Below are 14082 nucleotides of genomic sequence, written 5' to 3'. Positions count from 1 at the left end.
GTTATCTGAAACACAATAAATGTATCCCAAGTAACGTATTTCAGATTCGCAAAAATGTAAATGGCGCCATCTAGTGGATTTATCATCTAAAACATACAATGCATTCCAAGTAACGTATTTCAGATTCGCAACAATGTAGATGACGCCCTCTAGTGGATTTGTCATCTAAAAACATACATTAAATGTATCCTAAGTAATGTATTTGAGGTTTGCTAAAATGTAGATGGCGCCCTCTAGTGGATTTACTATCTAAAACACACAATAAATGTATTCCAAGTAACGTATTTCAGATTCGCAAAAATGTAGACAGCGCCCTCTAGTGGATTTGTTATCTGAAAGACAATAAATGTATTCCAAGTAACGTATTTCAGATTAGCAAAAATGTAGATGGTGTTCTCTAGTGGATTTATCATCTAAAACAAACAATAAATGTATTCCAAGTAACGTATTTCAGATTAGCAAAAATGTAGATTGCGCCCTCTAGTGGATTTATCATCTAAAACATACAATAAATGCATTCCAATAACGTATTTCAGATTCGCAAAAATGTAGATTGCGCCCTCTAGTGGATTTATCATCTAAAACATACAATAAATGTATCCCAAGTATAATATTTCAGATTAGCAAAAATGTAGATGGCGCTCTCTAGTGGATTTGTTATCTGAAAGACAATAAATGTATCCCAAGTAACGTATTTCAGATTAGCAAAAATGTAGATGGCGCTCTAGTGGATTTATCATCTAAAACATACAATAAATGTATTCCAAGTAACGTATTTCAGATTAGCAAAAATGTACATGGCGCCCTCTAGTGGATTTGTTATCTGAAAGACAATAAATGTATTCCAAGTAACGTATTTCAGATTCGCAACAATGTAGATGGCGCCCTCTAGTGGATTTATCATCTAAAACATACAATAAATGCATTCCAGGTAACGCATTTCAGATTCGCAACAATGTAGATGACGCCCTCTAGTGGATTTGTTATCTGTAACACAATAAATGTATCCCAAGTAACGCATTTTAGATTCGCAAAAATGCAGATGGCGCCCTCTAGCGTATTTATCATCTAAAATCATCAGTAATGAATTTCAGATTCAAAAAAATTTACACAGCAGTCTCTTGTGGTTTTGTCATCTGAAACATTCAATAAATCCCCAAGTATTTTAGATTTGCAATAATGTAGACACGCCCTCTAGTGTATTTGTCATCTGAAATGTGCAACAAATGTATGCCAAGTAAAGTATTTCAGATTCATAAAAATGTAGACGGTCCCTTCTTGTGCATTTGTCATCTGAAACCTACAACAAATGCACCCTAATTAACACATTCAAATTCGCAAAAGTGTAGATGGCGCTCTCTGGCAGATTTATGATCTGAAATATACAATAAACGTATCCCAAGTAACATATTTCAGATTCGCAAAATTGTAGATAGCACCTTCTAGTGGATTTATCATCTGAAATGTGCAACAAATGTATGCCAAGTAACGTATTTCAGATTCATAAAAATGTAGATAGCACCCTCTAGTGTATTTGTCATGGGAAAAGTACAACAAATGCACCATAATTAACACATTCAGATTGGCTATATGAAGATGGTGCGCTCCAGCGTATTTATTATCTGAAATGTACAATAAATGTACCCCAAGTAGCGTATTTCAGATTTACAAAAATGTAGACAGTGGCCTCTAGTGGATTAGTCATCTGAAATGTGCAACAAATGCACCCTAATTAACATTCAGATTTGCAAAGAATGTAGACGGTGCCCTCTAGTGGATTCATCATTTAAAACATACACCAAAACTACCTTAATCAACACGTTTTCTTTAAGAATCTGCATTTATTTTTAAATAATGACCAAGCAATGACTATCATGTATGACAAGGCTGTGAATAAATGAAATAATCAGTGAATTCTCGGTCTGTAAGTGAACTAGTCCTTTAAGAGAGTGGAATGTTTGTAAATGTGTGTGGACAAATGCACCGCTTTTGGTGTTGATATTAAAATAATGCTGTATGACACTTGATTAAACATTCCACGTAGCAGATTGTGTGTTTATCAAGTGTAAAACTGGCAAACCTTTAAGCCTATCAGAGCTCATGGTGAAGCATTGATTTGTAAGTACGTAAATATATCTATATAAATATATGTTACTGTAATCTGACATAGTGGTGGAGCTGGAGGCCAGTGCAGTGCTGTATGTGTGTGTGTGTGTGTGTACAGTGGTATGGATTATTCTTCAAGCTGGTTTTCTCTCCATCTGCTTGTTTTATTGGCAGACTGTTGTGTAAAATCCTCATCTACCTCACAGATTCAAATCACTCCACAATCCAGATCTGGTGAGCTTTTCCCAAAGACCCACACTTGCTTTTCTTTCATGCTCTTAAAGGGACAGTACGCACAAAAATGAAAGTTCTGTCATCATTTACTCAAACCTGTTTGGGTTTCTTTCTTTTGTTGAACACAAAATGTGACATTTTGGAAACTGTAACCATTGGCTTCAATAGTATTTATTTTCATACTATGACAGTCAGTGGCTATCAGTTTCTATAGTATTTATTTACTATTATAGAAGTCGGTGGCTACTAGAGTCTATACAGAGTGGGCTTCTTGATATCAAAACAGCATCAGAAAACAGGTCGAAAATGCAAATCGAATTGATGTCAAATAACTAACTTGATGATAATACAACGTTAATTGACATCTAACATTGGCATCAAAAAACATCAAAAAATCTATTACAGGACTGTGTTGACGGCACCCCCTAGAGTATTTGTCATTTGAAATGTGCAGCAAGTATCCCAAGTAATGTGTTTTAGATTCACGAAAATGTAGACGTCGCACTTTAGTGCATTCTTCATCTGAAAGTAATGTAGATGGCGCCCTCTAGTGTATTTGTCATCTGAGATGCACAATAAATGTATCCCAAGTAACATATTTCAGATTGCAAAAATTAAGATGGCGCTCTCTAGTGGATTTGTCATTTGAAATATACAACAAATGTACCATAATTATGCCCTCTAGTGGTCAAAATGCTAATTTATTTGATGTCAATTAACTAACTTGATGTTAAAATGATATCAAAATGACATCTAACATTGGCATCGAAAATGTATTACAGGACAGTATTGTAATTGATTTTTGATGCCAATTTTAGATGTCAATTTGATGTTATTTTGACATCAAGATTGCATTGTAGGGAGACAAAATCTAGAATGAATTTGGAATTTAAGAATTTTTAAAAATGTATTGATAAATAAAGCATTATTTTTGTGCAATTATTTGCACAACACCAAATAAATACCACGAAACAACATAATGCTATCTGTTAATAGTAATAAGTATCGGAAACGTATAACAAACACATCCTGATTAATGTATTTCAGATTTGCTAAAATGTAGACAGCGCCCTCTAGTGTATTTGTTAACTGAAACATGCAACAAATGTATCCTAAGTAACATATTTCAGATTTGCAAAAGTGCAGACAACGCCCTCTAGAGCATTTTCAACTGAAACGTGCAACAAATGTTTTCCAAGTAACGTATTTCAGTCAAAAAATTTAGACAGCGCCCTCTAGTGTATTTGACACCTGAAACGTGCAACAAATATATCCCAAGTAATGTATTTCAGTTTCGCAAAAATGTAGACTTTTCTGGTGTATTTGTCAATTGAAACGTGCAATGAATGGACCCCAAGTAATGTATTTCAGTCAAAAAATGTAGACAGCGCCCTCTAGTGTATTTGTCAACTGAAACGTGCAACAAATGTATCTCAAATAATGTATTTGTCAAAAACTGTAGATGGCGCCCTCGAGTGGATTTGTCAACAAAAACGTGCAGCAAATAGATCCCAAGTAATGCATTTCAGATTTGCAAAAATGTAGACAGCGCCCTCTGGTGAATTTGTCAACTGAAATATGCAACCAATGTTTCCTAAGCAACATATTTCAGATTCGCAAAAATGTAGACGGCGCCCTCTAGTAGATTTGTCAACTGAAACGTGTAGCAAATATATCCCAAGTAACGTATTTCAGATTTGCAAATGTGTAGACAGCGCCCACTAGAGGATTTGTCAACTGAAGCATGCAACAAATGTATTCCAAGTAACATATTTCGGTCAAAAAATGTATGCAGCACCCTCTAGTGTATTTGTCAACTGAAACATGCACAAATGTATCTTAAGTAACATATTTCAGATTCGCAAAAATTTAGACAGCGCCCTCTAGAGCATTTGTCAACTGAAACGTGCAACAAATGTACCCCAAGTAACGTATTTCTGTCAAAAAATTTAGACAGCGCCCTCTAGTGTAATTGTCAACTGAAACGTGCAACAAATGTATCTCAAATAATGTATTTTTGTCAAAAACTGTAGATGGCGCCCTCTAGTGGGTTCGTCAACTAAAACGTGCAGCAAATAGATCCCAAGTAACGCATTTCCGATTGCAAAAATGTAGACAGCACCCTCTAGTGGATTTGTCAACTGAAACATGCAACAAATATATCCCAAGTAACATATTTCAGATTCACAAAAACGTAGACAGCGCCGTCTAGTGTGTTTGTCAACTGAAACATGCAACAAATATATCTCAAGTAACTTATTTCGATGTGCAAAAATGTAGACGGCGTTCTCTGGTGGTCAAAAACGCACTTTTATGTGATGTTAACATGACATCAAATTGTCATCTAACATCAAAAACATCTAACTTCAAAAAAAGTATTCAATTTTTGATGCCAATATGTCACTGTGATGTTGTTTTGACATCAAGGTAGTTTAAATGCATCGTAAGGTTATGAAATCCACTGTATATTTAGAACTGAAGCTTTCAGATTAGTTAAACGTTTGTTTAATATTACCTTTGGGTAATTTTGGGGGTCAAAAGAGCATCAATGACGTGTTTTCTTTTCCTACTTTGGTAATCAATGACTACCACTCTCCAACATTTGTCAAATTATCTTCGTTTGTGTTAAACAGAAAAAAAAATGAATCAAACTGAATAGTTAAAGGGAGCGTAAACAGCCAGTAAATGTTTTTGTTTGTGTGAACTGTCCCTTTAATGAATCATATCTAGGGAGATTTAGAAAGTCTATTCAATAAGGTTGCTTCACATAGAGTCAGATTTGTTAATGCATTAACTAATGAACCTAATGAAGAATATTAGCACAGTTTTCAATCCATGTTTTCTAAAATCCTCACTTCCTGATGCAGAAGATCAATAATAAACACGAGGAAACACTTTTTCTCAGATCAAACGCAGGAATACAAACAGCTTTGAGAATTAAAATATCACTTTAAAAGCACAAAAGTGTATGAATAGCAGACAAAAGATACAAGAAGGGGAAAGAACTACAATCCCATGATGCTTTGCTAATGACATTCCGATTACCAATAGATATATACTGCTATGAAATGAAGAGCTCTCCTGGAAATACTCAGTTTTCTGGATTTAAAACAACTGTTGTTTTCTTCTGATTAAAAATAATGTCATTTACAGCATGAATAGGGTCAAAATAGCACAAAAGACCATGTTTTAGACATGTTTATATTCACTTTTAGACAACACAACATTGTATTTATACTTAACAAAGAGTCAAGAAGTCGATGTTTGATGGAAAAGCCCTGATTTTCAATCCCAGGGAGTTAATTAGATAGTTTTTTTCTGCAAAACAAGCGAATAACAAAAAGATATTATTATTATTATTAAATATTATGTAATAATAAGAGATAATGGGGCGGCACGGTGGCTCAGAGGTCAGCACTGTGACCCCCCACAGTCCAAACACATGCGCTATAAGGGAATTGATAAACTAAACTAGCCGTAGTGTATGAGTGTGTGTGTGTTTCCCAGTAGTGGGTTGCAGCTGGAAGGGCATCCACTATGTAAAACGTATGCAGAAATAGTTGGCGGTTTATTCCGCTGTGGCGACCCCTGATAAATAAGGGACTAAACTGAAGGAAAATGATTGAAGAGTTAATAATAATAATAATAATTGTGTGTATATATGTATATGTATGTATATATGTATATGTATATATGTATATGTATATATGTATATATATATATATATATATATATATATATATATATATATATATATATACACACACACACAGGAGACTCTAATAATATAATAATAATCCAATAATACTATAAATTCCTATAATAAAACTCATGAAATGTCAAGGAGACCCTTAATTCTTTTTATTTCATAGCGGTGAATAAATTCTTTAATATAGTGTAAAGAGCCTGCAGCTCTCTGATTGGTGGAACTTTCTGAACAGCATGATGGGTAATGTATTTTTATTGTATTCAGAACACACCGAAAGGTTTTCTCAGTTACTGTTAACTAACTTATTGTAATGAGCAGAAGCCCAGTGTTATCGTTGAGTGTTAGTTGGTGTTAATTATCAGATGAGCGCTGGATTGTGTTGCAGACGCAGTGTTTGCTTGTGAATCTGATTTCTGCAGTAGTCGTGCCTGTTCTCGGGTCAGTTGTGTGTCTGTGCTGTTCCTGAACCCGAACTCTGCATTTAGTGCCTCATTGAAGTGCTTCTAGAACGTCTGCTGTGTGTATAGTGTGTGTGTGTGTGTGTGTGTGAGAAAGAGAGTGTGTGTTTGACTCCATATGTTCTGCTGGTTCAGTGACTATCAAGTAGAACTGTACTGTTCTAGATCTTTTACAGCTCATGTGCCTCCTAAAAGGGTGAATCTCATGAGACGGGCTCGCATTTCACCTAAAAATCGATAGCAAAAGATAATACAAAGTATCATTATATTAAAAACAATTTATTATTAATAGATTATTTTTATTAAATATTATTTATTTATTTATTTATACATTTAATACATTATTATTATTTTTAAATAGTATATATTATTCTATATAACTAAATTTAATATATATATATATATATATATATATATATATATATATATATATATATATATATATATATATATATATATATATATAAAATTTAGTTATATAGAATAATATATACTATTTAAAAATAATAATAATGTATTATTAATATTTAATATTATAGTATAATATTATATTAAGGATAAACTTAATATGTATTATATTAATTTTAGTCTTAATTAATAATAATATTTAATAATAATAATAATAATTATTATTATTATTATTATTATTATTATATATTAAATGTAGTCCTAATTTATAATAATATATAATATTTAATAATGATATATATTATTAATATTTAATATTAAAATATATTATTATATATTAAGACTAAATTTAATATGTATTATATATTAAGTTTTGTCTTAATTTATAATAATATTTATTAATAATAATAAGAATAATAAGAATATATTATCATTATTAAGTATTATTATATATTACATTTATTTTCCTAATATATAATAATAATATATTATTATTATTATTATTATTATTTAATATTATAGTATATTATTATATATTAAGGCTAAATTTAATATGTATGATTTTAAATTAAGTTTAGGCTTAATATTTGATATTTTGATATTAATATTTTGATCTTATTTTCATTATTAATATGCATATTTCATACCCAAATTCCTGTAATGAATTGTTAGAGTTTACCTATTATTTAAGCTTGTTTCTGTCATAGGATAAAAACAATATATATTTTAATGAAACTAGAATGAATAATAATAATAAATAATCTTACATAATATTATGTATAATTTTAATAGCACAAAAACTTATTTTTGTTATATCAAAAAAGTTTTTAACTTTTAACAACATTTTATAATCATTCTTGCAATATTTAATGTTATTATTAATATGAGACAGACTTATAATTCAAAAGAGCAGTCTTAATTGTAAGGGGAAAAACTTTAACTTTATTTCCTTTTTCATCCTTTTTCATATTTATATCTCTTGTTTGTGCTAGGTTATAAACTAGTGAACATAATTGAGGAAAATAAATAATTGCTAGATGTTAATAAAGTAAATATATATTAATGTAAACAGAATTTTGACAATGAGTTACCATCACTTACTTAATATTACTAATCACTAATATTATAACTATTAAAAATATTAATATTGCTGTATAGTTTTAGGAGCATTTACATTTTTAAATTAGCACATATTTTGACCCAAACACTTTATTTATATATTTCTTTTAAGTAATTCCCATAATTTTCACCAGTGTGAGTAAATACAACCTTGTTACTGTCCACAAAATAATAATAATTCTAATAAATCCACCTTTTATTCTTCAGAATTCAGAAAAACGTTATAAATTAATGTAGTCAGAATTGTAGAAACGTTAACTATTAGTATTTTTATTATTATTCATATAGGTTAAATGTTTCTGTTATTAATGTTTATGTATTATATGTTATAAAATTGTGCTGCTAATAAATGTAAACATAAATCTTTACACACTGAGAGTTTAAAGTGTATTATTATTATTATTCACATTATGTTTGATCTTTATATGTTATTAATGTTTATGTTTTATATGTATTATATGTTGCTGTTATTAAACGTATACATAAATAAATATATACCATATATGATTTTTAACATTTATTTTATTATTCTTCATATTAGTTTAATTTAAATGTGAATAATTTAAATATTCGCATAAATTTGCATAAATTAAAAGCACAACAAACGCTACAACTGTGTTCTGGACAGTGTCAGAAATGATTTTTGGATGAAATATGACCCAAGTTTTGTGAGATTCACCCAAATATTTTGTGTTTTTACCTCCTGGTGTGACTGAAGGTTTGTTATTCCTTCTGGTAAAGTGGGTCAGCATTAATGATCTATATAGATGTATATTTTTGAAGAGAAATGTTTTTCATTTATGGTCTGTAAAGATATTGCACTGACTGTACCGTTTTAAAGATGCTTTTACGTCTACATTGTGTTTAATGAATATTAAAGAACTAAATGTATAGATATATATTATATTAATCAGCTGTATAACAGATGGATGTGTCCAATGGAGAAAAAAAACAACATAAATTTGGACTTTTTCATACAGTTTCGTTCATTGTTTTTATTTTGCATCAATTTAGAAAGTGCTATCGTACAAAAGTCAAACTCAAAAATACTCAAACTCATTCATATTTAGCACCAAGTGTGAGGTTAAGTCGCTCTTTGTCTACAAAAACACAATTAGTTTATTTACACAAATACATAAACAAGCTATAATTGCACATTCTGAGAATAATCAGTTTATAACAACAACAAATCATAAAACTTGAAGAGAGAAACACCTAGAGCTGTGCAATATGACAATATATATTATATACGGACAAAAGAAAAAGTCTATAATTTCACATTATGCTGTGTTGTTTATTTCAATGTGCAGCAAAATACACTGTTACAGTAGTGCTTCTTCATAATAATCACAGTCTTACACTTGTAAAACACAATGTTTACGTTTTGCATTTTATTTAGCGATGTTTTACATTGAGCCTGAGATCATTTGCTTTTAAAAAGTGCATTAAATTATATTAATATTTTAATAATAACTTTCTTTGCATTTTATTTAATGATGTATTACGTTGAGCCTGAGATCATTTGCTTTTAAAAAGTGCTTCCTATTAAATCAGCATTTTAAGTAATACAATTTTTGGCATTTTATTTAGTGATATTGAGCCTGAGCTCACTTAGAAAGTGCATCATCTTTCATTCATTTTAATGGAATATTTCCGCGTTCTTAATCAAACATTTTCCCTGAAGATTAAATACAGTGAGAACAGCAATCACATGTAAATGAGCACATGTTTGAGTAGAAACTTTCCAATGTATAAAGGAAATAGTCTTTTTTTTCTGCTCTGTACACTGTATATAATCTATTAATTGATTGAATTCACTATAATGTGAAACAGCTGAAGACAAAATTAATTTAGTTTATGTGAAATAGGGATTTTGTTTTCAAATATTTCCCAAGTGATGTTTTACAGAGAAATTCCTATTATATTTTCCTCTGGAGAAAGTCTAATCTCTTCAATTTGGCTATTTACAAAATAATGGTCAGTATTATTAGTCTACAATCAAATTGAAGCACTTTTTTTAACACTTTCCAGTTCAATCTGAAAGCAAATAAAAACCCAGCTGAAATATCAGAAAAATTATAAACATTTCAGAGGGGGGATGAAAATAGTGTTTACAACTGATAAGAAATTGTATTGTAATATCCCCCAGCCCTATATTTACACCTAGTGATTTATTTTCAAGCGTTTTTCAATTCACCCAAAACATTCTGTCATCATTTACTCTCCCTTTACTCTTTCCAAACCTTTGAGTTTCTTTCTATATAGAAAACAAAAAGAAGATATTTTGAAAAATGTTGGAAACCGGTAACCATTGACTTCCATAGTATGTTTTTCCTACTCTGCAAATCAATGGTTACAGGTTTTGAGTTTTCTTTAAAATATCTTCATTGTTTAAAGGGAACTAATTATGCCCCTTTTCGCAAGATGTAAAATAAGTCACTGTATGTGTAAGTTTGAGCTGAGAATAATGTTCTCTAGCTCTCTGAAGCTGACCCTTTTAGGCTCTGATCCTAATTGTGGCGTATTGGTGACTGTCGCTTTAAATTCAAATGAGATTGGGCTCTTTTCAGAAGAGGGCGGAGCTTCAAACACCTGTGTGTCAGCATAGTGACATATTCAAAACTAATGGCATTTGGCTGCTTCTCACTTAGGGCTGTTTATGCTAATGAGGGAGAGATGGGCACTAGTGGGCGGGGCTTTCCCCCTCTGATGACACGTACAAAGGGAGAATGTCAATCAAAGTGTTTCTGCAGACTAGTTTTAGCAAGTCTGATTATAACACATACAATTATTCATGTATGTCATTAGAGGCTGCTGGAGATATTCACACACTGCTGACACAACTGGGCTTAAACCCCTTATAAAAGTAATTTGTGCATAATAGCTCATCTTTAAGACACTCATAAAAGTCTGTTACCACTTGAGGGAGAGTAAATAGTGAGTAAATATACATTTTTGGGTGAACTATCCCTTTAAAGCAGAATGTGATGGTGTAAATAGGCTCAGCCCAGACTGATGTTTCCTCCATAGAGCGTGACGAGCAGAATAACGGCGAAGCCGGTCAGAAGTCCTGCGTTCTGGATGGCGAAAAACAGGATGTCGGACTTTGTGCTGTGCACATTTTCAGTGGCGATTGTGTTCATTTCAGGCAACTAGAGGAGTCGGAGGAAGAAGATCAGTAAAAACACATTCAGTTCATTCAGAAGCATTTACACTCATTTCTGAAGTGGCCGAGAGAGCTTAACCTGCTGCGTTTAATGGAAACACATGCAATTACTAAAAAAACTGCAGCAAATTAAAAGCTTAATTATGTTTTGTCAATAAATTAGGTGTCATTTAAATAAATACATACATTTGATTCACTGAAACATGTGTTGCACAAACTAACATTACGAAAAAGTTGACCCCCAATCGTCACTGTATAATTCGCACCTTGCTTAATGTTATCCAGAAAACTCAGTGTAGTGCTGAAAAGTGCACCCCTGCCAGATTACGCACCTCCTCATTCACCAGTATAGGGTGAGGTTGGGATTAGGTGTGGGGTTAGGGTTAGGATTAGGAGCTGTGGTTGGGATTAGGAAATCAGGTAGTGACTTCAGCAAAGGGGGTGCATAATTTGTCAGGGGTGGATTTTACAGCACAGCACCCCTCTTGGATGTGGTGTGCTGTATTCTCACCAGGTCAGCCAGGGCGATGTAGAAGAACATGCCACCGGAGAGTGCAAAGATGAGGCCGGGGCTGAAAGTGCTGCCCAATAAGATGCCCACAACCAGGCCGATGTAGCAGGAGCAGGACGAGAGCAGGTTGAAGAAGGCGGCCTGAGGGACACTGAGACCTGAATTCAGGAGGATGATGAAGTCGCCTGCAGGGGGAGACAGAGAGCAGCTGATGTTTTCTGGAGTAGTGTTGGGTAAGTGTACTTTTAAGAAAAAAAAGATTAAATTTGTATTTATTTATTTTTAAATTACCATGTCTGAAATGCAGTTTAGTTACTCAATAGGGAATTTAATTGACTCAGTAACTTGAACATAACCACAACATAACCGGAACATAACTTGAATGTAACCAGACCATAAACTGAACATAACCAGAACATCACTTGAACTTAGCCAGAGCATAACTAGAACATAACTAGAACATAACTAGAACATAAATAGAACATAACTTGAACATAACTTGAACATAACTTGAACATTACCTGAACATAACCAGAACATAACCTACTCTACAGCCGGTTAACCGTGCAATGTTTTACCCTGGCAACTAAGAACAATTAAAGCCAAGCTACCTTTAAGGGACCTAAAACCCAGGATTGCTGCAAACTAAACTAAAACTAACTGGCTAAGCAGCTAATCCAGCTTCATGGTACTGGTCTCTGTGCAATTAGTCTGTGTGTTTCTCTCATATAAATCATTAGGATCTGACAATTTTATCTTTTAATGATGTTTTACTATATAGTGACCTTTAATCAGGTTGAAGAGAAATGAGAGGTGTTTTTACTGTCACTCTGCTCACAGCTGATTGGTGTAATCTTGGTTTGAGATTTCTTAGTTTGAACATAACCTGAATGTAACCTTAACATAACCAGAACATAACCTGAAAATAGCATCAACTTAAACTTAACAGAACTTAACCTCAACATGGCTTGAATATATCATAACCCAAACATAACATGAACAAAACCTGAACATATCCTTAACAAACCCAGAACATAACCTGAAAATAACACAAACATAACCTGAGCATAACATGAACATAAGATAAAAGTAACCTTAACATAACCAGAACATAACATGAACGTAACTTAAATGTAAACTGAACATAACCAGAGCATAACCTGAATATATCCAAAACATAAACAGAACACAACCAGAACAAAACCTGAACATAACCTGAATGTAACCTGACCATAACTTGAACATAACCTGAACATAACCTGAACTTAATCTGAACATAACCAGAACACAACATGAACATAACCAGAACAAAACCAGAAGATAACCTGAGTATAACCAGAATGTAACCTGACCATAACTTGAACATAACCTAAACATAACCAGAATCTAACCTGACCATAACTTGAACATAACCTAAACATAACCAAAACATAACCTGACCATAACTTGAACATAACCAAAACATAACCTGTACATAACCAGAATGTAACCTGACCATAACTCGAACATAACGTAAACATAACTAAAACATAACCTGTACATAACCAGAATGTAACCTGACCATAACTTGAACATAACCTGAACTTAATCTGAACATAACCAGAACATAACATGAACGTAACCCTAACCTAAATGTAAACTGAACATATCCAAAACATAAACCGAACACAACCTGAACATAACCCTAACCCTAACCTAAATGTAAACTGAACATATCCAAAACATAAACCGAACACAACCTGAACATAACCAGAACACAACCTGAACATAAACAGAATCTAACCTGACCATAACTTGAACATAACTTAAACATAACCAAAACATAACCTGTACATAACCAGAATGTAACCTGACCATAACTTGAACATAACCAGAGTATAACCAAAACATAACCTGAGCATAACCAGAATGTAACCTGACCATAACTTGAACATAACCTAAACATAACCAGAATCTAACCTGACCATAACTTGAACATAACTTAAACATAACCAAAACATAACCTGTACATAACCAGAATGTAACCTGACCATAACTCGAACATAACGTAAACATAACTAAAACATAACCTGTACATAACCAGAATGTAACCTGACCATAACTTGAACATAACCTGAACTTAATCTGAACATAACCAGAACATAACATGAACGTAACCCTAACCTAAATGTAAACTGAACATATCCAAAACATAAACCGAACACAACCTGAACATAACCCTAACCCTAACCTAAATGTAAACTGAACATATCCAAAACATAAACCGAACACAACCTGAACATAACCAGAACACAACCTGAACATAAACAGAATCTAACCTGACCATAACTTGAACATAACTTAAACATAACCAAAACATAACCTGTACATA

General features: G+C 32.3%; 1 protein-coding gene across 2 annotated transcripts in view; it reads right to left on the bottom strand.

The window, feature by feature from the left end:
• Positions 1–10033: 10033 nt before the first annotated feature.
• The window catches only part of LOC130241001 (metal cation symporter ZIP8), a 35678-nt gene continuing 31629 nt past the window's right edge, over positions 10034–14082 (bottom strand). For both annotated transcript variants that reach the window (XM_056472699.1, XM_056472700.1), the window contains exons 7-8: positions 11712–11896; positions 10034–11186 (exon numbers count right to left, since the gene is read on the bottom strand). In XM_056472699.1, the coding sequence (XP_056328674.1) occupies positions 11037–11186; positions 11712–11896 (335 nt within the window). In that variant the 3' untranslated portion in view covers positions 10034–11036. The remainder of the gene's footprint in view (positions 11187–11711; positions 11897–14082) is intronic.

The sequence above is a fragment of the Danio aesculapii genome, chromosome 14 (assembly GCF_903798145.1).
Source record: "Danio aesculapii chromosome 14, fDanAes4.1, whole genome shotgun sequence".
Classification (NCBI taxonomy): Eukaryota; Metazoa; Chordata; class Actinopteri; order Cypriniformes; family Danionidae; genus Danio; species Danio aesculapii.
This window is presented reverse-complemented; position numbering and strand designations above follow the sequence as displayed.